We start from the raw sequence: 19,556 nt of genomic DNA, 5'->3' as shown, positions 1-19,556 counted from the left end.
GCGGCGGGCGCGCATGCGCAGCGCCACCCCCCGCCTCTCCCTGGCGGGCGGCGGGGCGGGGGCGTGCCCCGCGGGGCGGGGGCGGGGCGGCGCCGCGCATGCGCGCGGGCTCCCCGCGCGGGGGGCTCGTCCCGGCGGCGTCCCAAGATGGCGGCGGCCATGCAGGGCCCCGCGGGCGGAGCTGCGCAGGCGGCGGCCGGGCCCCGCGGCGGCGGCGGGCGGCGGCGGCTCTGAGCCCCTCGAGGCCGGGCCCCGAGGGCGCAGCGGCCATGGAGGGCCCCGGCGCGGCGGCGGCGGTGGGCGCCGGGCCCGGCGGCGGCGGCGGCAGCAACGTGCCCGCCTTCCTCACCAAGCTGTGGACGCTGGTGGAGGACCCCGACACCGACCCGCTCATCTGCTGGAGCCCGGTGAGCACCGGCCGAGGCCGCGGGGCTCGGCTCCCGGCAGCGGGCGAACGCCCGCTGCCGGGAGCCGACCCCGCGGCCGAGGCCCGGGCGTTTTATTGGAAAAAAAATCCCCGTTTCTTCCCCTTCTTTAACCTCCCTTGTGCTCGCCCGCGGTTAATTGCTGGGCTTTAATTGCTCCGGCGTTAGCCCGTAATAACCGGTGGTGTCAGGGGCTCGGGAGCGTGGGTCCTGAGGGGATTTCTGTGAGGAAAGGCGCAAATTGGGCGTGCGCGAGGAGGGATTTGTGAAGAAAACGGGAAAATAAATGTCAGGGGGGGGTAAAACTGCCCGGAGCGGGGGTGGGTGAGCTTCTGCTTGGGCTTTGGGGCTCGGGGGTGTGGGTCCTGAAGGGATTTCTGTGAGGAAGGGCGCAAACTGGGGGGGGGGGTGAGGGGAAATCTGTGAAGAAAATAGGAAAATAAACGTCGGAGGGGGTAAAACTTCAGCGCGTGAACTTATAGTTGGGCTTCAGGGGCTCAGGAGTGTGGGTCCTGAAGGGACTTCATTGAGGAAAGGCACAAAATGGGTGTGTGTGAGGGGAAATCTGTGAGAAAATGGGAAAATAAATGTCAGAGGAGGTAAAACTGCACGGAGCGTGCGCGCGTATGGACTTCTGGTTGGGCTTCAGGGGCTCAGGAGTGTGGGTCCTGAAGTGCTTTTAGTAAGGAAAGGCAAAAATTGGATGTAGGTGAGGAGAAATCCGTGAAGAATGCAGGAAAATGAACATCAGAGGAGGTAAAACTGCAGAGTGCGTGTGCGTGTGAACCTCTAGTTGGGCTTTGAGGGCTCCGGAGTGTGGATCTTGAAGTGCTTTTAGTAAGGAAAGGCGAAAAGTGGATGTATGTGAGGAGAAATCCATGAAGAATGCAGGAAAATAAACATCAGAGGAGGTAAAACCGCCGAGTGTGGGTGTGTGCGAACTTCCAGTTGGGCTTTGGGGGCTCTGCAGCGTGGATCCTGAAGCGATTTCTGTAAGGAAAGGTGCAAATTGGGTGTGTGTGAGGAGAAATCGGTGAAGAAGGCAGGAAAATAAGTGTTAGAGGGGGTAGAACTGCACAGAGTGTGAGTGTAGGAACTTCTAGTTGGGCTTTGGGGCTCAGCAGTGTGGACCCTGAAGGGATTTCTGTAAGGAAGGGCACAAATTGGGTGCGTGCGAGGAAAAATCCGTGAAGAAAATAGCAAAACAAACATCAGAGGAGGTAAAACTGCACAGTGTGTGTGTGTGTGTGTGTGTCAACTTCTAGTTAGGCTTTGGGGGCTCAGGAGCGGGGATCGTGAAGTGATTTCAGTGAGGAAAGGTGCAAATTAAGTGTGTGTGAGGGGAAATCTGTGAAAAAAGCAGTGAAATAAGCGTCAGAGGAGGTAAAACTGCACAGTGTGTGTGTGTGTGAACTTACAGTTGGGCTTTGGGGCTCAGCAGCGTGGGTCCTGGAGCCCTTTCCGTAAGGAAGGGCACAAGTTGTGTGTCCGTGAGGAGAAATCTGTGAAGAAAACAGGAAAATAAGCCTCAGAGGAGGTAAAACAACACAGCGTGTATGTATGCAACCTTCTACCTCGACTTATTTAAGGGGGGATCTTCAGATTTTGTCTGTGGTTTCTCAGCGCGCTGTGCTCCGACCCCTCTCGCTGTGGGTCTCCTCTCGCCCCGCAGGCAGTGCCAGCGGCTCCGCTCCCTTCCCTGGGGGCCGGCACCGACCCGGAGCAGCTCGCCCTTGCCCTCGCCCTCGGCTCCTGCCCTGCCTCGGCCGCCGCCCCCACCCCGAGTTCCTTTGCTTCAGAGGCAGCCGCGCTCCCTGCCTGCGCCCTGCTCGCGGAGGCGGCTCCCGAGCCGTGTGTCCCGAGGGGTTTGGGATCAAAACGCCTTCCTGTTGGGAACCCGCCGGCGTTCCTCACGGAAAGACGGGGCGGCCCCAGCTCGGTTAGCGGCAGCGAGGTTAAAAGGGAAGCGACCCGCACACCTGGCCCGGTGGGCAGCCCCCGGGTTAGCGCTGGCTGCTGCCCGCCTCCTGCCAGCTCCAGCGCTTGTCCCGTTCATCCCAAGGGAGTGCGGAGCCAGCGGTGCCGCGGAAGGAAGCTGCGCCCGCTTTGGTGGCGGTGCCCCGGCTGCCGCTTTGGCACAGCGGTGTGGCTTCTCACCTGTCTGGATTGCCCGAGGCTCTCCTGTTCCCTCAGGCAGCTCCGAGCCCGTTTGGATCCCAAGAGAGCTGCGCCTGGGAGCAGGGCTGGCAGGAAATCGGTGTCGGTTTTGCTCCTGTGGAGCAGCACGTGGCGGGCTCTGGCGAGCGTTAGTGCTGGCGGCAGGGCAGGGCCGCTCCTCGCTGTCTGCCACGTGCTGCGCCGCTGCGAGCGCGCTGAAACCAAACCGTGCCTCTGGGGGCTTTGGCCCCGCCGAGCTCGATCCCCCGGAGGAGGCCGGTGGGAGGGAGCCTCCCCTGGGCGGCGGTGAGCCCCCGGAGCAGCGGGGCCACGCACGGCGTCGCCCCTCGGATGGCGAGGCTGGGGGCAAGCGTCCCCCCCTGCCCTGCCCCGCTTGTCGCGGCTGCCCTGCGGCCATCGGGTCACCGGGAGGGGCTCCAGGCCCTGCCCACGCAGGTGATGGGGGGCTGGGGCACCTCTGCTGCGGGACAGGCTGCGGGAGCTGGGGGTGCTCAGCCTGGGGAAGGGAAGGCCCCGGGGAGAGCTCACAGCGCCCTGCCAGGGCCGGGAGGGGCTGCGGGACAGCTGGGGAGGGGCTGCTGGTCGGGGGGGGGTGGTAGGATGAGGAGTAACGGCTTTAAGCTAGAGATGAGGGGGAAATCCTTCCCCCTGTGGGCGCTGAGGCCCTGGGCCGGGCTCCCCGAGGAGCTGGGGGTGCCCCATCCCTGGCAGTGCCCAAGGCCGGGCTGGGGGCGGCTGGGGCTGGGGGCTCTGCCCAGGGCAGGGGACCGGAACTAGGTGGCCTGTAAGGTCCCTTCCAACCCGAACCATTCCGTGATCCTGTGAAAGGCGAACGGGGGAGGCATCGGGAGAGGAGGGAGCGCGACCTCCTGCGTGCCGGGTAAGGCTGTCGCCCTCCTGCTCCTCCTGCCCCACGCTGGCGCCGCGTGTGCTGTGCCCTGGGCGCACGAGGAAGGCCTGGGGAGGGCCGGTGGCTGCGCTGGGACCGGGAGGGGAGGTGGGCTCGGTGCCGCCAGCTCCGTTCTCTGCGCTCGGGCAGCAGGAGGGCAGGAGCCCCCGAGAAGCTCCTGACAGGGAGGGCGAGGAGGGAGCCGCGGGACGCAGCGTCCTGCCCCAGCCCGAAGCCCGACTTCGGAATTCGCTGGGCTTGGGCGTGTGGAGGGCTCGCGCCCGCAGCCGGTAGACCCAGGGCCCGGCTCTTACAGCGTGGGGGAGTCCTCGGGGCGAGGCACGGTGAGCCCGGCGTGGGTGAGCCCCAGGCTCGCCCTGGGTCAGACGCAGCGAGGTGACGCGGGCACGGAGAGCAGCCGCCGGGGTTCAGCAGCCCCGCGGCACGTGGCCGGCAGCGAGGTGTGCGGGAGGCACCCTCTGCGGCCGTGTCGGGGCCGGTGGCTCTGTCGGCGCCCTCGGGCAGCGGAGCGGGGCAGAGCACATGGCATAGCCGTTGGACATCCTCGGCAGCGGCTCCTTTTGCCGGAAGCGCGCCAGGCTTCCTGCACAGCCAAGCCCACCGCAGGGCTCCGTGCCGAGCGCGGTCGGTCCCCGGGGGCGTTTCCCTGCCCAGCCCGCGCCGCTCCCCAGCGCTGCGCGTCTCCGGCGCGGTGCTGGCCGCGTGCAAGGCCCTGGCGTACAGCTCTAGGAGCGCGCGGGGGCACTGCGGTACCGGTGTGCTCGTAAAGGGTTCGGGTTTGGGGTCTGTGAACGTCCCCTGAAATGCAGGAGCCGGGAGGAGGAAGGTCTGTGGCTGCCGGACAGTCAGCGGGGGAGGCGTCAGGTTTGGCTTGTGTTTTATCCCGTGCGCGCAAAGATCGCAGCAACTGTCCAGGATTTCCGAGGGAGACTTGGTCCAGCCTGACCTCCAGGGTGAGGGTTGGTTTGGCGGGGCGTTAGGCCTTAAAACCAAAAAAAACCAGCCGTTGGTCGGAGTTCTTTAACGCCCGAATTATTTTCTTCCAGATTTGCGTTGGTAACGCAAATTCAGACTAAGCCCCGTGAGCAGGGCGGTCAGAACAAAGCGCGGGTTTGCAAGAGCTGGCGGCGGCTGTGGCTGCGTTGGGTTTCCCCCTGACTTCGAGTTCAAGAACGCGCGCCCCTGCGGGCGTGCTGAACCTCGGGGGAGCCGGGAGGTGCCCCGAGCCCCGGCAGGGGGCTGGGCAGGGGGCAGCTCGGCGGAAGCCCCGCTCGCAGCCCCGGGGCTGCTCCGCGCGCTTTCTGAGCAGGGAACCCGGAGAAGCGATTCAGCGCTGGGCGCTCAGGGCCTCTGGCCGTGGAAAGCTCAGCCCCTCGGGCTTCTGCCCCGCCCGCAGCCTGTCCCTTTGTGCGTACCGCGGTAATTTGTAGGGAGTTTGTTTGTGGAAATGGTTCAGGAGCGCTCGGAGCTCCCTGGGGTCCTGCAGGGGCTGAGGCCGGGGGCTCCTCTGGTGCCCAGCCCCGCGTCCGGGTGGGTTTGGGGTCCTCTGAGGAGGAGATGCCTGACGCTGCTGGATGCTCCCGTGGTCCTGGGAGTGCCTGGCTCAGCCCAGCCTTCCGTAGGTCCCAGTGCCCCTCGGGTCCATCTCCTACCCAGCGCCCTTGCTGCTGAGGAAGCTCCCGAGCCCCCTGTCAGAACAAGTTGGGAGCTCCCGGCTTGACCTGCGAAGCGGAGATAACGGCGTGCCCTGTGCTGGCCGCCGGGCTGCGGACCCAGCCCAGGAGGATCTGGGGGGGTACGGCTCGCGGCACTGCGTGCTTTCACTTTCAGTTGTGAGGGGCGGCGAGGAGCTGGCGTGAAGTCCCTCTGTGCGGGCAGCAGTTCCTCCTTTGGCTCGGTTTTCCCCGTTTGCGATGTATTTTTCACTGGCTGTGCTTTCTCTTGCCGTTGAGGTGTTCCGTAAATAAAAATCACAGAATCACAGAACTGTAGGGGTTGGAAGGGACCTCCAGAGATCATCGGGTCCAACCCCCCTGCCAAAGCAGGTTCCCTAGAGCAGGCTGCCCAGGTAGGCATCCAGACGGGCCTTGAATATCTCCAGAGAAGGAGACTCCACAACCTCCCTGGGCAGCCTGTCCCAGTGCTCCGTCACCCTCACTGTGAAGAAGTTCTTTGGCATGTTGGTGAGGAGCTTCCTGGGCTCCGTTTTGTGGCCATTGCCCCTTGTCCTGTCCCCACAAACCACTGAGAAGAGCTTGGCCGAATCGCTCTGTCTGCCCCACCTCAGGGATTTACAGGCACTGGCAAGATCCCCTCTCAGCCTTCTCTTCTCCAGGCTGACCAGACCCAGGTCTCGCAGCCTCTCCTCCCAGGGGCGATGCTCCGTGCCCCGTACCACCTTTGTGGCCCTCCGAAAGTCGTTTCTTTCTTAACAATTCGGTCAGGGGACTTCTGCTGCAAAACCCTTTTACGCTTCCTTCTGCGCGTGTGCGTCGGCTCCGTCACCACGCCTGGGGCACGGCGCGGTCCCCGGGGGTGGCAGCGTGGCACTAGGGCCGGGCGGTGGTGGAGGTGCCCGAGCTCCTCGGGCTGGGGCTTTCACAGGGCAAAGAAAAACCGCTGCCGGGAGGCGCTGCGCTTCCCTAGCCCGGCGAAGCACTGGGAAAAGGAAAAGCCCCGAGGAGCGCGATCGCACGGGTGCGAATCGGCCGTGACTAACGATTGCTGGCGAAAGTGAGGAGAGCCGGCTGCCAGGCAGGCCTCGTGGCCTCAAAACAGCGGTTGGAAGGTGGGGTGGGAGTAAAGGTGCGGGTGCGGCTGTGCCACAAACCCTTGTGCGGCCTGGGGCTGAGCCTGGACCCCCCGGGGCTCCTCCGGGCTCCCCCGGGGCTGCTGGAGCAAGGCCTGGTGCCGAGCAAGGCCTGGTGCTGAGCGGCAGCTTTGGCTTCGCTCCCGGCAGCGCCGCGCGCAAGGGGAAGGATGCGGCTCGGGCCGGGCTGCCCGCGGAGGTGGCGGCCCCGGCCCCGGCCCTGCAGGTGTCTGGGACGTGTGGACGCGGCCCCGAGGGACGTGCTCAGGGCCGGGGGGTCGGGCGGTCGGCTTGGACGCGGGGACCTCGGGGGTCCTGTCCCTCGCAGGTGGCTCGGCGACGTCCTCGGCTGTTCTGCGCCTCCCTCCTGCGCTGCCCGCCCCCGAGCTGCTGGGGGCTGGGGGAGCCTCACCCGCAGAGCGCCCGCGCGCAGCGGCGTGCCCGCGAGGTTTGCCGGCACCCGCAGGCTCGGCCTTTGTCCCCGGGCGCTGGAGCTCGGCTCCTCCGGGCCCTGCTGCGCTTGTGCGTGGAACGGCGTCCCGGCCCCGGCCCCGGCCCCGGCCCCAGCAACGGCAGAGGCCGGCTGCTGGGAAGTCGGGCTTGGTGGAGCCGTCGCGGGGCGCCGTGCTTCGGGCGCCGGCTCGCTCAGCCCCTGGGCTGGGGCGGGGTTCTCCGCGTCGCGCTGGGGCCGCGGGCGAGAGCTCGCACTGGGCGGGACTCGTGCGGAACAGCCCCGCGTGTGCCTTCCCTCCGGTGACGAGGGAGCTCCTTAACTAGAGCTACGCGACTCGCCTCCAGACGTGGCGTGAGGAGCCCGAAAGCTTCCTGCAGCGGTGAGCGCGTGGCCGCGGAGCTCCGGCTTTGTGGCGTGCCCCGGGGATCGCCGAAACGCTGCGGTTGAGCGGCGCCTCCCCTGCGGCAGCTGAGCCGGTCCGAGGACCTGCCCTGCCCATCCTGCCGCCGCCGCTGCTCGGGACCGAGCCGTCGGCAGCCCGGCCCCCCGTGGCCGCGGGGCTCCTGCTGCTGGGCCAGTGCTTGGGGAGCAAAGGGAGAGGGGGCCGAGGGCTCAGGGTCCGCGCGAGGCGCTGAGGGCGAGGAGAAGGGGAGGGGGCCTTCGGGAACAGCGTGCTGCCGCAGAGGTTCCCCCAGCGCGCTGACCGCCCCTGCCAGCCCTCGCAAGCGCCCCGGCACCGGGCTGCTCCTAGGGCCGCTGCCGGCAGCAGCTGAACGCGCTGAGCCCCGCGCCCCCAGCCAGCCGTGGGAGGGCTGTCGGCCCCGTGGCCTCGCCTCTCGCTGCTGGCACCGAGGACAGCGCCCTGTGGCGCGCAGGGGCTGGTGCGGGGGCCGCCTCTCGGTGCGGCCTCGCTCGGTGCCCGGGCGGCCCGGCGGAGCTGCGCGTGGGCACGGTGCGGCCCCCGGGTGGTTCTCCCGGGAGCGTCAGCGTGCCGCGTGCGGCGGGTCCGGCCCGTGCTCCCCTTGGCAGGCGGGCCTCCCTTTTCCAGCCGTGTAGGCAGGGCGTCTCCGGAGTGGCAGACCTGGAATTTTCGCGTGCCGCAAGGCGTGTCCTTCAGTGCTCACGCCGCCCGGAGGACGAGGGCAGGGCGTTTCGCTCGGAGGCGGCACGTACCTGGTGCTGCTCCCAGCCACGACTGACGGGCCGGCAGCCTAGGGCTGGAACAGCGGGGGCGAGAAGGGCCTGGCGCTCTGCACTGCCGGCTCTGCTCGGCGCGGCCGCTCTGGCGTCAGGCCAGGCTGCTCGGGCTTCGCCCAGAGCTTCCCGTGCTGCTGATCCCGTCCTCGTGGCGCGCCGCGTGCGGGCGTTGCTCGGGGGGCGCTGCCTGGAGCCCGGCTGGCGCTTCCTCCTCCGCTGCTGCCCGCGGCGAGGCTTCGTGCAGCCGGGGCTGCTGCAGGGGCGCCCCCGGCTCTGTGCCAGGGCCCCCGGCAGCAGGAGCGACGCCTCTGTGGTGGTGACGCCGGGCGGCTGGGGATTTAAGCGGGCCGGGTGGCTCGCAGAAGCTCTGCGCTTGGAGGAGGAGCGCCGCGCCGCGGAGGGGGATTCAGGACGCCCGGCAGCCCCAGCACCGCGCGTTCCGTGGATGGAGCAGGGGCCAGCCCACGCCGTCGCTCCCTCTGCCCCTCGCGGGGAAGCTGCGCCGCGGGCCTTTGGCCTCGCGGTTCCTCTCCTTGTGGCGGAGGCCGGGGCTGCCTGTGGCCGTGGTCACGTAGCTCGTGCTGCTGCCGTGCTCGCCAGGGCATTGGCTCAGCCTTCTTGGGGTCCTCCGGCTGGAGGTGGCCTCCTCCTTCCTGCCTCCACGCACGCCTGAGCCCCCGGCAGCACCGGGACGTCCGAGCTGCGGGGCCAGAGCCCCCGTCGTGGCGGGCCGTGGGGGGCCTCTCGTTACCCGGCCTGCTGCGGCCTCGGGGAAGGCCGTGGTGGAGCCTGAGGGCTGCTGCCTGGTTGGTTTGGTTGGTTCCAGCTGTAGCCGTAAAGGTTTTGTGGCTGCACCGCTGGGATTTAGTCTGGGGCTCAGGAAGCGGGGAGGCTCTGCCGGTCGCAGGTCCCAACGTCAGGCTTAACAAAGCCAGTCCCGACGTCGTCGTGCCGTTTGTTTCGGTCTCTGCCGTGGCCGACCAGCTTTCCGTCCGGGAGGATGTCGCTCTGGTGCCACGCTGTAGGACTCAGGAACGTCGCTCAGCTGTTTGTGCTAGGGCATGGGTTTGCTGCTGTCCCTCCCACCCGGGCGGCCTCACCGCGCCGTGACGTTCACGCTGCCGGGATCGCCCTTCCCATTTCAGAATGGGCCTGGTCTGTTTGCTCGGGGAATAGCATCAACCTGGTTTTGGCGTGTTGCTCTAAAGCCGGTATTTTCCTGGATTTTCCTGCTTATTTCACGGCCCTATGGAGTTACCAAGTGAGAGTCCCGACACGTGTAAGAGCTGGAAGTCTCACTTCTGACGTGTACCTTCCTTCTGCCTCGGTAGAGCAGCAAGCGGCCCGGCTGCTGCGGCGCTCTGAGCCGTGGGCAGCGCGCGGGGACCGGGGCTGGCCGCGGCTGCAGCTTGCTTTTTGAGCTGCCTGCAGAACGGCGTGCGTTCGACGGAACGTGAAGTGGAGGGAAGCGCAGAAATAATGCGTGTTTAAAATTGCCTGCTGAAAATCCCTGCCAGTTCTCCAGAAGCTGCTCCTGGCAGGCGGAGAAGCCGTGACCCGCGGGGTGCCCAGCCCGCAACCCGCGCTGTGGTGGGCGGCAGGGGCTTGGTGGGCTGGGGTCTGCCTGCAGGTACCTGCCTGGGCCCCCGAACCGTCGCGCTGTGTCGGGCTGGGGGCGTCTGGGGCCGCTCCAGGAGGAGTCCTGTCCCCTGGCGCTGTGCTCGGATCCGTAGCTCTCCTTGTAGCACCCCGCGACGGGGCCTGGGCTCCGTCCGCAGTCGAGGTGTGCAGCTCTCAGCCCCTCGGCCTCAGCTCTCAGCGTCACCAGGGGCTGGTTCACGGGAATCTGAAGCGGCTTTCTGCGCGGTAGCGCGCCCTCTGCTTCCGCAGGCCCAGGGGAAAGATGTTTGAGCGTCGGCGCTCTCCTGCCGTCTCAGAAGGCTGCGCGGGGCCCTGCTCGGTGTCCTGCGCCAGAGCGGTGACAGCAGGGACAGAAGCCGGTGGCATGCGGTGGCTTCAACGCCGTCTGGACCGGGAGGGAGGCTCTTGTACGCCGTGCTCGGAGAGCTTCCCGATCGGATCGGCTGGCTTCTCCCCAGCACCGGCTTCGGGCAGTCCCTCGGGACGAGCTGTGCTTGCAGGCCTGCGGCGTTTCTCCTCGCAGGCAGCGCCGTCCCGTCGAGGGCATCGAGCGGGCGGGTTCCGGCCCCAGGGGGTTCTTCCAGGCCGGGGAGCTGCTGCGTTTGTGTCCCGTGGCAGGGAGGGAGAAGCGGGCTTTGGAACGGGCGCCCCTCGCCCCCTTCCCGCAGCACAAGCGGTCGCCCCGGGGACGCCCAGCCCCGCTGGTGGAAGGCTTTTGTTGGTGAGAGAGCTGTCAGCGGCCGCTCTGACCTCGGCGGTTGGAGTGCCTCGGAAAGGATCCTGAAGGGGAGCGTAGCCAAAGCCGTAACCGGATGGACGTGGGAAATGGCACGGAATTCACAGAAACTGATTGTGCGGCTTCACCTCTCCTCCGCACACGCAGCCCTTTCTAGATGAAAGAGTCGGGGCGGATCTCGTGCTTCTGCAAAGCATTGGATTCTCTGCCCCGTGGAAAACCGTACGTGCGAGGGGAGGGTGTGGGCGTTCACGAAGAACCGGGGGGCTGGCGGGAGCAGGGACGGGCGCTGGGCCCCGGGGTCCCTGCAGTGGGGCGAGGGGTCCCTCCAGCGCTGCGCCAAGGTCGGGTCTTGGGGCGCTCGTGAGTGCTGGGTGGAAGTGGCTTTGGTGCGGGAGGTGCATTGGGGAAAAAGGATCTCAGGACGCTGTTGGGCGCTGTTAACGCGCGAGGATTCGGGACGCCGCTCGGAGGAAGCCGGGCAGCCTTGGGAGGGGGAATAGTAGAAACGAGGCAGAAGTTGGCGACGGCCGTGCAGGGCTGGTCTGCTCCTCGCTGCGCAGCTCATCCCGCCGCTGATTTAGTCAGGGCCTGCTCCCCGGGAGCCTCCGTGCGCCTGCCTGAGGCCTCCCCCTTCCCTCTTTCAGGGGGTGCGGGCAAGCTGCTGCGAACAGCGAGCGGAGGAGCTCGGAGGGCCGAAGGGCACTTGGCGAGGGTGCGAGGAGGCGTTTGGCTGCCCGCGGGCGGCCTGGAGGTGTGAGCGTTCGTGGTGCTTACAGGCGCGGGGCCCTCGGGATCAGGCAGCTCCGGCCCCCTGCTGTGGGGGGATTGCAGAGGGAAGTGCCTGCTCAGAACAGCAGTTGACTGGTGCGATGTTAAAAATACGTTTTGGGGCTCAGCCTCCAACAGCATGATGAAGGAAGTTCCCGGGGGGGTGCTCCTCCTGCCGGGCCTGAGGGCTGGGGGCCCCTCGGTCCCTCTGCCTGTGCCGGAGGCGTCCTGGGGTGGGTGGCTCTCCCTGGGGCCGGCGACGTCCCGGCCCTCCTTGGGGAAACGGGACGTCCGCTGGGGCTCCTGAGGAGCCCCCGGTGAGTCTTCCGAAGGAGTAATGAGGCTCATCCGTGGGTCACGGAGCCCAAACTGTGAACCTGTAATGAACTGACTGCCTTCTGTTGTTGGCAGGCAGAACCCTGTGAAGTCTGGGGTTTGCTGGTCTTAATTCTGTAGGATTCGTGCCGCATCGAGCCCACCCAGAAACTTGAAGAGTGAGACGAGCCTGTCTGAAAATCAGCTCCCCGGGGCGGCCGCTCTGACTCGCCTCGCGCCGGCGTCCTGCTGGCCTCGTCCTTTCCCCGGAGCCGGGCGCTGGCACTCGGCGGCCGCCTGCAGCCCGTGCACACTGCCGCGCGCGGTGGGCGCCTGGCTCGGCCGCAGCGCTGCTGGGGACGGGGCCTCGGGGTTCTGGGGATGCTCTTGGAAGGTCTTCGTGCAGGGAGGCCGGGTGCCTCGCGGCAAGGCCACGGTGGCTCTCCCCCAGCACTGCTGCCAGCGCTGCGTGCTGCTGGTACGTGGAACAGTCTTAGCAGGAGGAGTGCTTCATCATGGGAGCAAATCCGGGTCGTGAGATGCGTTTGGAGCTCCTGCGTCGCGGTGCCAGGATGAAAACCCCGTGCCGTGCTGTTCTGCAGATGCTCGCGCTGACGGTGTAACTCCTGCGTAGAGGGCCGGGAGGTAGCGGAAGCCACGCGTGACAGAATGGCACCACGGGCGTGGAAGCTGAACGGCTGAAACGTGATCGCGACTGCTCGTAGGGACGGCTGCGGTAGCCGACGTGACGGCGTGCTCGTGGCGCGCTGTTCGCCTCTCCCCGACTCCCGCTATTTAAAATGTTCACGGGCCGCAGTGACCAAACCCCGGGGCGCTGCTCCTGCTCCCGCTGCCCCAGCGCTGCGTCCCGCAGGTCCTCGCCCACCTGGGCGGCCCCGGGCTGGGCGGCAGGCGCGCGGAGACTGGCAGGATGCGGAATCGGTTTAATTTGCTCGCAGATGTTGACATTTCGAGTCAGGCTCGCCTGGCTGTCTGCATTTGCTCAGGAGAGCGTCGGCTGGTGCTGTAGGTACGAAAACAAGCTAATTGGGACGAGTCGCGGAATTAACAGATTTGCAGCCGTGCAAACTGGGGCTTGATCTTTGTAGCGTGCGTAACCTCCTGCCTTGTGCCTTCAGTCTCCGGGGAGCTGAGCTCTGCTGCCTCCCCCAGGTTAGCGGCCCGGTGACGGTGCGGGGCTGCCGGCCGTGTGCCGGCCCGTGGTACCCGGCTGGCGAAGGTGCTGCCCCGCTCAGCTCGGGGCCTGCCGCGGTAAACTCGGCTTCGCCGGGAGCTGAGCTCGCTCCGAGCCGCGTTGGCGTGCGCTCGGGCGGCAATAACTTGGCAGTAACTCGGGTGCGCTCCTGCCTGCGGCTGCGGGGCCGCAGGGGATGGGGCCCTGACCCCCCACCCGCGGAAACCGGGGCTGGCACCGGAGGAAGGAGGGGGCGGGCGGGCGGGCTTGTCGCCTCCCGGGGTGACGGCGGCTGATAACGTGTCGTTCCGTTTTGTTTTTGACAGAGTGGAAACAGCTTCCATGTGTTTGACCAAGGACAGTTTGCCAAGGAGGTACTCCCCAAGTACTTCAAGCACAACAACATGGCCAGCTTTGTTCGGCAGCTCAATATGTGTAAGTATCTCCCCAGCAGCGCGGGGGCAAAGCCTGACGTTTGTCCTGAGGAGGCTCCTCGCCGCTGCCCAGGTCCAGTGTCGGGGACGTTTTGTTTGGCGTGGGAGCGTTTGCTGCCCTTGCAGTTATTTGGGGGACCCAGGGGTAGGTTTAAGGTTGGCCTCTGCTGACAGGAGTAGCAACTGCTATTGCCGAAAACTTGTGCCAGAGGTAAAGAACCTCGAGCTGTCAGCTTTTTATCCTGCTCTTCCCTGGGTGTTAGCCCAGGAGCTGTGAACGCTCCCTCTGCGCTCGCCCGCCGTTAACGCCGGAGGTGGCGCCCCTTGCCACCCTCGTAATGAAGCAGGAACTCCTCTGGAAGGCTTCCAGCCGGACGGAGCCGCCGCGTGGGACAGCTTGTTAATTTTCTAACCGCTTTCTTCAGGGGATGTTGCTGCCAGAGTCATGTAAAGCAGGCGCTGACTGAACTTGCTCGTCTAAGCGGCAGTTATTTTTCCCCCTCAGAGCCACGGCAGAGCGGGGCTGGAAGGCTCTCGCCATCATTAAGCCCGAGCCTCTGCTTCGAGGCAGGATCAGCTACCTCCGTCTTGTTCCGGTGGCTTAGTGAGTGTTTTTATGAGCCTCCATCACCAGGACGCCCCGAGTTCCTCAGGGAAATGCTTTTAGCGTAAGGATGGCAGAGCGCCGGAGCTGGTTGCTGAATGCCTTCCTTGCTGCCGTTCAAACCCTCCGCTTCTTTCCTATCTGCCGGGGGTATTACGGGGCGATTTATTCTCTCTCTCTGTGTCCTTGAAGCAATGATGGAATCATACGGCTAGAGGAGACCGGTAAGATCACCAAGGCCGGCCGGCACCTAACACCACGAGTCCACCACCAAACCCCGTCCCCAAGCGCCATGCCCACACGTCTCTGAGATACCTCCACGCTGGGACCCCAGCACCCCCCAGGGCTTGGCCACCCCGTGAAGGAATTCCTCCTGGGTCTGACCCAACCCTCCCTGGCACAACCCGATACCTCTCCTCAGTCCTCTCTTTTTTCTGTTTTTCCCTTTTTTTTTCCTGTTTAAGAATAAGCAGCCTGGCTGTGATTCTCAGGGGCTGCTTTCCAGCATTTAACAATTTGCGTTTCTTTCCGAACCGACATTTTTTGCGTTTCTTTGTTGAAGCTCCTGCGTGGGTCCCATGACGGCGCTGGCCTTTTTCTCAGGAGCGTGGCGCTGACTTTTATGTTCGGTTCATGATCCACTGCCGTGCTCGGATCCTCTTCAGTGCAGCTGCTGCCTCCCCGAGGGTTTGCCCTCCTGCGTTTGCTTTGTTGTATTCCTGCCCGAGAGTCGTACCTCGGGTTGGTCACTCGTGGTGGTGGTGCCCGTCATGCCCCTGGACCAGAGGGCTCTGCAGCCCCGCCTGGCAGACGGCGCAGCTCTTCCCCACGGTGTTTTCTCAGCCAGTTCAGTAAACGTGTTCGGTTCGCTCCTTCGTGCCACTGAGGAAATTCCGAGTAGGACCAGGCCTGTTACGCGCTCTCACACGCTGCTCCACGTGTTTTCTGCAACTGCTCACTGAGCGAGGCTTTCTGCTGGCTTTACACCCCTGTTGCATTGGTTTCATCTCGGTGGTTTCCTCCCTAGGAGGATGTCACCACCTGAAATTTCCTCCCTGTGAGGATGCCGTGCTCCACCTGAAGTACCTGCAGCTTTCTGCTGATAGAGCTCGGTACCCTGGCACGGGAGCCCCTTAAACTGTCTTAATGGCCCTCCCTGACCTTTTCATGACTTTTTTTCTTGTAACTTACGCGCCTGTGTATGCGAGAAGTGGCGCTGGCTTGCATCAGCTCTCTGGAAGGGTCAAGCATCACTGGAGAACCGGGGAATGCTCCCTCTCCCATCGCAGCTAAGGAGAGGTCCGCCCAAAACCACCGAACCCTGCCGGGGGAACGAGGAGGCGCTCGGGCCAGCTCCGTGTCACCCACACGGGGCGTTGCTGCAGCCCTGGGCGCAGAGGGAGGAGGGTAGTGCTTCCCACGAAGCGCTTGCCTGCAGTACTTGCGCCTCCCGGATCGCCTCAGAAGGGGAGCAGCCTGAGCACCGTCACCCTGTGAAGCGGGCCAAGGGCTGCTGTGGCTGGGGGGCGGTAGCACAGGGCACGCTGCCTGGGCTGCTCCTGCAATGCGCACGTGGTGCGATAGGGTCGGGAATATGGGAATAGTGTTCATCCGTGTGTCAGCTCCTCCTTTCGTCGTGGGATGGGGGAGCTGGAGCAGCGTTGGCGGGTCAGGCGAGCAGGTCTGGCTGACGAGGTGCTCTTCTAAACGGAGACGAGTAATAAATCTCCAAGACGGGAGCGAAACTCCTTTCTAACAGCACCTTTCCTAAAAGGTTCAATATTTCTGGAAAAAAACCAAGGTGTGGCCAGAAATGGAACTGAGATCTTTCTGAAGACCTCAAGGGTCGGTTCTCAGAGCAGCCTTCCTGCCCTCGAGCAGCCGTTTGGGTCTCCCTGGTGTCCTCGGGCACAGCACGGGGCAGTGTCGAGGCTGGGAGGCCAGGTTCCACGTCCTGCACCAGCGAATGAGGGAACGGGCTTCCATCCTCAGGTGTTTATAACTGCGTTTTTCGGTGTCGAATCTGGGTTCTAACGTTGGTCCTGTCCTTCCCACTCTCCGTTACAGCGGATTTGATTTGCTTGCATTATGAAAGGGATTTCCTGGCTGGTGATGGGTGGCAGGCGGAGGATTTCAGTTTATTTTGTGGTTGAGAGAGATGGCACACGTATGTCCCAACCTCGGAGTGAATCCGGACTTTGTCCCTACGCTGCTCGTCCTTTCGCTTGGCGAGCAGGGATTGCTGAGGAGCACGGAGCAAGGGGAATGCCCGGAACAGAACCTGACTTCCTGTACGTGATTTGTCGGGGTTTGCTTGTTCTGCTCCCCGTCCAGGTGTGCGGTTATCACTGCAGCTTTCCCACGTTGCGTCGTGCCGAGCCCAGCTCTGCCGTTCCGATGCCTGCTCGCAGAGGAACTCGTGGCTGGATTTCCTGCCGGGGTGAACTCCAGCACGGGGAGCGCCTCTGCGCTGGCGCTCGGGCTGCGACTCCGCTTACGCTGCTCTACACAGAAGCTGAGCTGGGGCCAAGAAATTCTCCAGAACGGGTGTTTCACGGCACACACGGGGGGCCAGGGCCTTTCGTGGCACCCCCACGGCCGCCCGCACACAGGCTGCGGGACCGAGGGGCGTGCTGCGGGCAGCCCTTTCCTCCCCGCAGTGCACGGAGGGCGCCCTTCGTGCGCCTCACCTGGAGGTTGTGCCGGGATTAACGCTGCAGGTGTGGGCTCCGGAGAGCGTTCCGGAGCATCCCGATGTCAGTGGAAACGAGGACATTTTCACTACCTTTCAGCGCCGGCTCTTGGAGTAGCTGCGGGGCACGTTGTGTGCTCCGTGACCACGGCCTTTCCGTTTCGGGATCACTCGAGTGACTGAAAGCTGGCTCACCGCACTACAATAACGAGTGATTTCAGTAAATCGCTTACTTTCTGCTGCAAGTGCAGGAAGCTTTTTTTTCAACCACAGCTGTGTCCTGACAAACATAAATAACGCTTGCAATTTATCCTAGTGCTTCACAGCAGAGCTGAGGTCAAAAAATACTTGGAAGCGCTACGCTCTGCTCTTGGGGGGCTTCAAGGTGCTTGAGCACCGCTGGAGGTGCTGGCACGTAGCTTCTGCCGCCGCGGCGCTCCTCGCAGTGGGCCCAGCGAGCCGTGCTGAGCGGGGGGCGTTCAGCAGCGGGCTCGGTCTGTCCAGCACGGTTTGGGACAAGGAGACCGATGTGGATTTATATCTCATCAGGTGGAGTGGGCGAGTTAATAACCAAGCAGGCTGTTAGCCTCAGTGTCTGCATGGGGACTGCTCGGTCAGAGGACGGCAGAGGCGGTCAGTTCTGCCGCGGGGCTGTTGTACGGCCCCCAAGGGAAGGTGCTCAGAGAAGAGCAACGAAGCTGGTGAGGGGACTGGAAAACAAGAGGTGAGGAGCAGCTGAGGGGCCTGGGGCTGTTTGGTCTGGAGGAGGCTGAGGGGAGACCTCATCGCTCCCCACGGCCGCCTGAAAGGGTGCTGTAGCGAGGAGGGTGCCGGTCTCTTCTCGCAGGTGACAAGCGATAGGACGCGAGGCAACGGCCTCGAGTTGTGCCAGGGGAGGGTCGGGTCGGACCCAGGAGGAATTCCTTCACGGGGTGGCTGAGCCCTGGGACGGGCCGCCCGGGGGGTGCTGGGGTCCCAGCCTGGAGGTATCTCAGAGACGTGTGGGCATGGCGCTTGGGGACGGGGTTTGGTGGTGGACTCGTGGTGTTAGGTGCCGGCCGGCCTTGGTGATCTTTTGGGTCTTTTCCAGCCGTATGACTCTGGTGGTCCCAAGTTTTGAGGAGAGCGGCTGTGGCGAGGCTCCCACGCGGGCAGCTCGTGGGACGGCCGCGGTCTGCGGCACGAAGCCAGTGCAGGGTGTGAGCAGCAGTGAGCGCGCCTTCGCCCCAGCGTGGCCTGGCGGGTGGCAGGCACATGGGCTGTGGTCCCGGGCCTTAAATTCTCATCCCGCTACCATGCCTGAAGCCTTTGGGAAGTTTCCCTTCTGTGCCTTGCCGTCTCCTGTTATAAGAAAATTCCTCCCTATTTTCAGCTCAAGGATTAGGGTCCCTGCAGTGCCTGGAACGTGCAAATTTATCGTAAGCCCGCCAGCTGCGTTAGTCTGACCGTGGGCTCGTAGGGCGAGGTGAAAGCGTCGGCGCACTGAAACAGAGACCGGAGGGGCTTGGGTGGCGCGAGCTCGTGCCCCTGCCTGGCCACGTGGACCCCACCAGTGCCTTGCCACTGGCCCCGGAGCTACCCTGGAAGTTGGCGCGAGCGCTGAGATCAGCACGTTCACCCAAAGCCTGTTCACCGCTGTAGTGATCAACAATGTGTAACCAAAGCTGAGGTTCTGTCTCTTTCCATAAAGTATAAATCAAATTTCCGAGTGCTGTTTTGAATAAACTGATAGCAACGCGAGTGAGACGAGGATCAATTCCAGTTCTGATGGTTAGTTTTCTTACTCAAGTTCAGTCAAATGCAGTAGTGGTCATCCCCCATCGCACACCGGTAACGCTTGCCCAGGTTTGTCTCCAAAGCACCCATAGTTTCATTACCATGAGAGCTGCTGGGCAGCGGTCCTTTACCTGCCCCGTGCATGTTGCTGAGCACATGGCTAACTGCTTTCAGAAACCACTTTGTGTCCCAAATAAATAAAATGTAAGACCTCTGGGATTTCGTGGAGCGTATGCTAAATGTTGGAGTGTGCCTTTGGTGGTGCTCTTGAAAAGAAGTTTTGTGGAAATGCATCTTTCCTTGCCTCCGTCTGCCTTGAGAAGGCAAGGGAAGACGCTGTTTGCTCGTGTAACCACGCTTTCCTGGGAATGAGGGACTTGAACCAGGAAATAGGAAGGTTAACTGGAGACTCTTGCTTTAATTCTTATAATTTCAGCCTTTCTTCTTGCCGCCCTGTGCTGTCAGCCAAATAAGCAAACGTTGGCTTTGTGAGAGCAGCAAAAGGTGTTTTTCAGGAGGGTTCTGGGATGTAGAAGTGGATCTCGCTCTGCTCCGTGGTTCAGGGCAGTGGCTGCCTGGCTCTGCCCTTCTGGAGAGGACCAGGGGAGGGAGGGACACGGGGGCTGCGGAGGACTCGTGCCACTTGTCGAGGAGGATCGGCACAGCCTCCGTCCCGGTGTCCGTCAGGTTAAGGAGTTGCTCGTTCCATGGAGCATTTGTAGGGGGAGGTGTTAGAGAGGAATGCCACGGTGACAGAGCACTTAGGCAACCAAGGATAACTCGTGCTTGTTTCTGCTCTCTGAAGTTCATATTTAGCCCGTTGAGCTTTTCTCCAATCATCTACCATTTAATTTTCAGATGGCTTTCGAAAGGTTGTGCACATTGAGCAGGGAGGATTGGTGAAGCCAGAGAAAGACGATACCGAATTCCAGCACCCGTACTTCATCCGAGGCCAGGAGCATCTCCTCGAAAACATCAAGAGGAAAGTAACCAGCGTAAGTTTCTGCAACAGATCTTTGGGGAAAGGTTTTGACGAAGCGTTTGAAAACAAAGTGTTGGTTTGAACAGCATCGGTGTGCTCTGAGGGCCATGGTCCTTGGCACCGCTGGTGGTTAGTTTCTGCCAGCAGCTCTGCTTGCTGCCTCTACCCTCTCGCTCAGGTACAAGCTGCAGTGCCGTCCTGCTGATCAGCTGCCTCCAGATTCTTGCTACCGTTCCCTTTTGTTCGTGGGTCCCTTTCTCACTGATTTCGGCGTTAGGTTTGTTATGGTGCTGCTTAGACTTCCCTCTGCCGCTCACCACCAGCCGAAAGCAGGCAGCGTTCTGGCCTTACAAACCAGATTGTCTCTGGAGTCAGTACAAACATCGCCTTATTTTTCTGGACGAGTAGCATCTGCTTGGGTTTGGCTGGGCAGAGGA

At 63.6% G+C, this 19,556-nt stretch overlaps 1 protein-coding gene across 1 annotated transcript in view; it reads left to right on the top strand.

The window, feature by feature from the left end:
• The first annotated feature begins 268 nt into the window (after window positions 1-268).
• Window positions 269-19,556, top strand: part of HSF1 (heat shock transcription factor 1) — a 55,758-nt gene continuing 36,470 nt past the window's right edge. Inside the window, exons 1-3 of the mRNA XM_035570177.2 lie at window positions 269-407; window positions 12,958-13,066; window positions 18,996-19,132. Coding sequence (XP_035426070.1) covers window positions 270-407; window positions 12,958-13,066; window positions 18,996-19,132 — 384 coding nt within the window. The 5' untranslated portion in view covers window position 269. The remainder of the gene's footprint in view (window positions 408-12,957; window positions 13,067-18,995; window positions 19,133-19,556) is intronic.

Source organism: Cygnus atratus, chromosome 2, assembly GCF_013377495.2.
Source record: "Cygnus atratus isolate AKBS03 ecotype Queensland, Australia chromosome 2, CAtr_DNAZoo_HiC_assembly, whole genome shotgun sequence".
Lineage (NCBI taxonomy): Eukaryota > Metazoa > Chordata > Aves > Anseriformes > Anatidae > Cygnus > Cygnus atratus.
The sequence above is the reverse complement of the archived record's forward strand: the minus strand, read 5'-3'. Positions and strand labels throughout refer to the sequence as shown.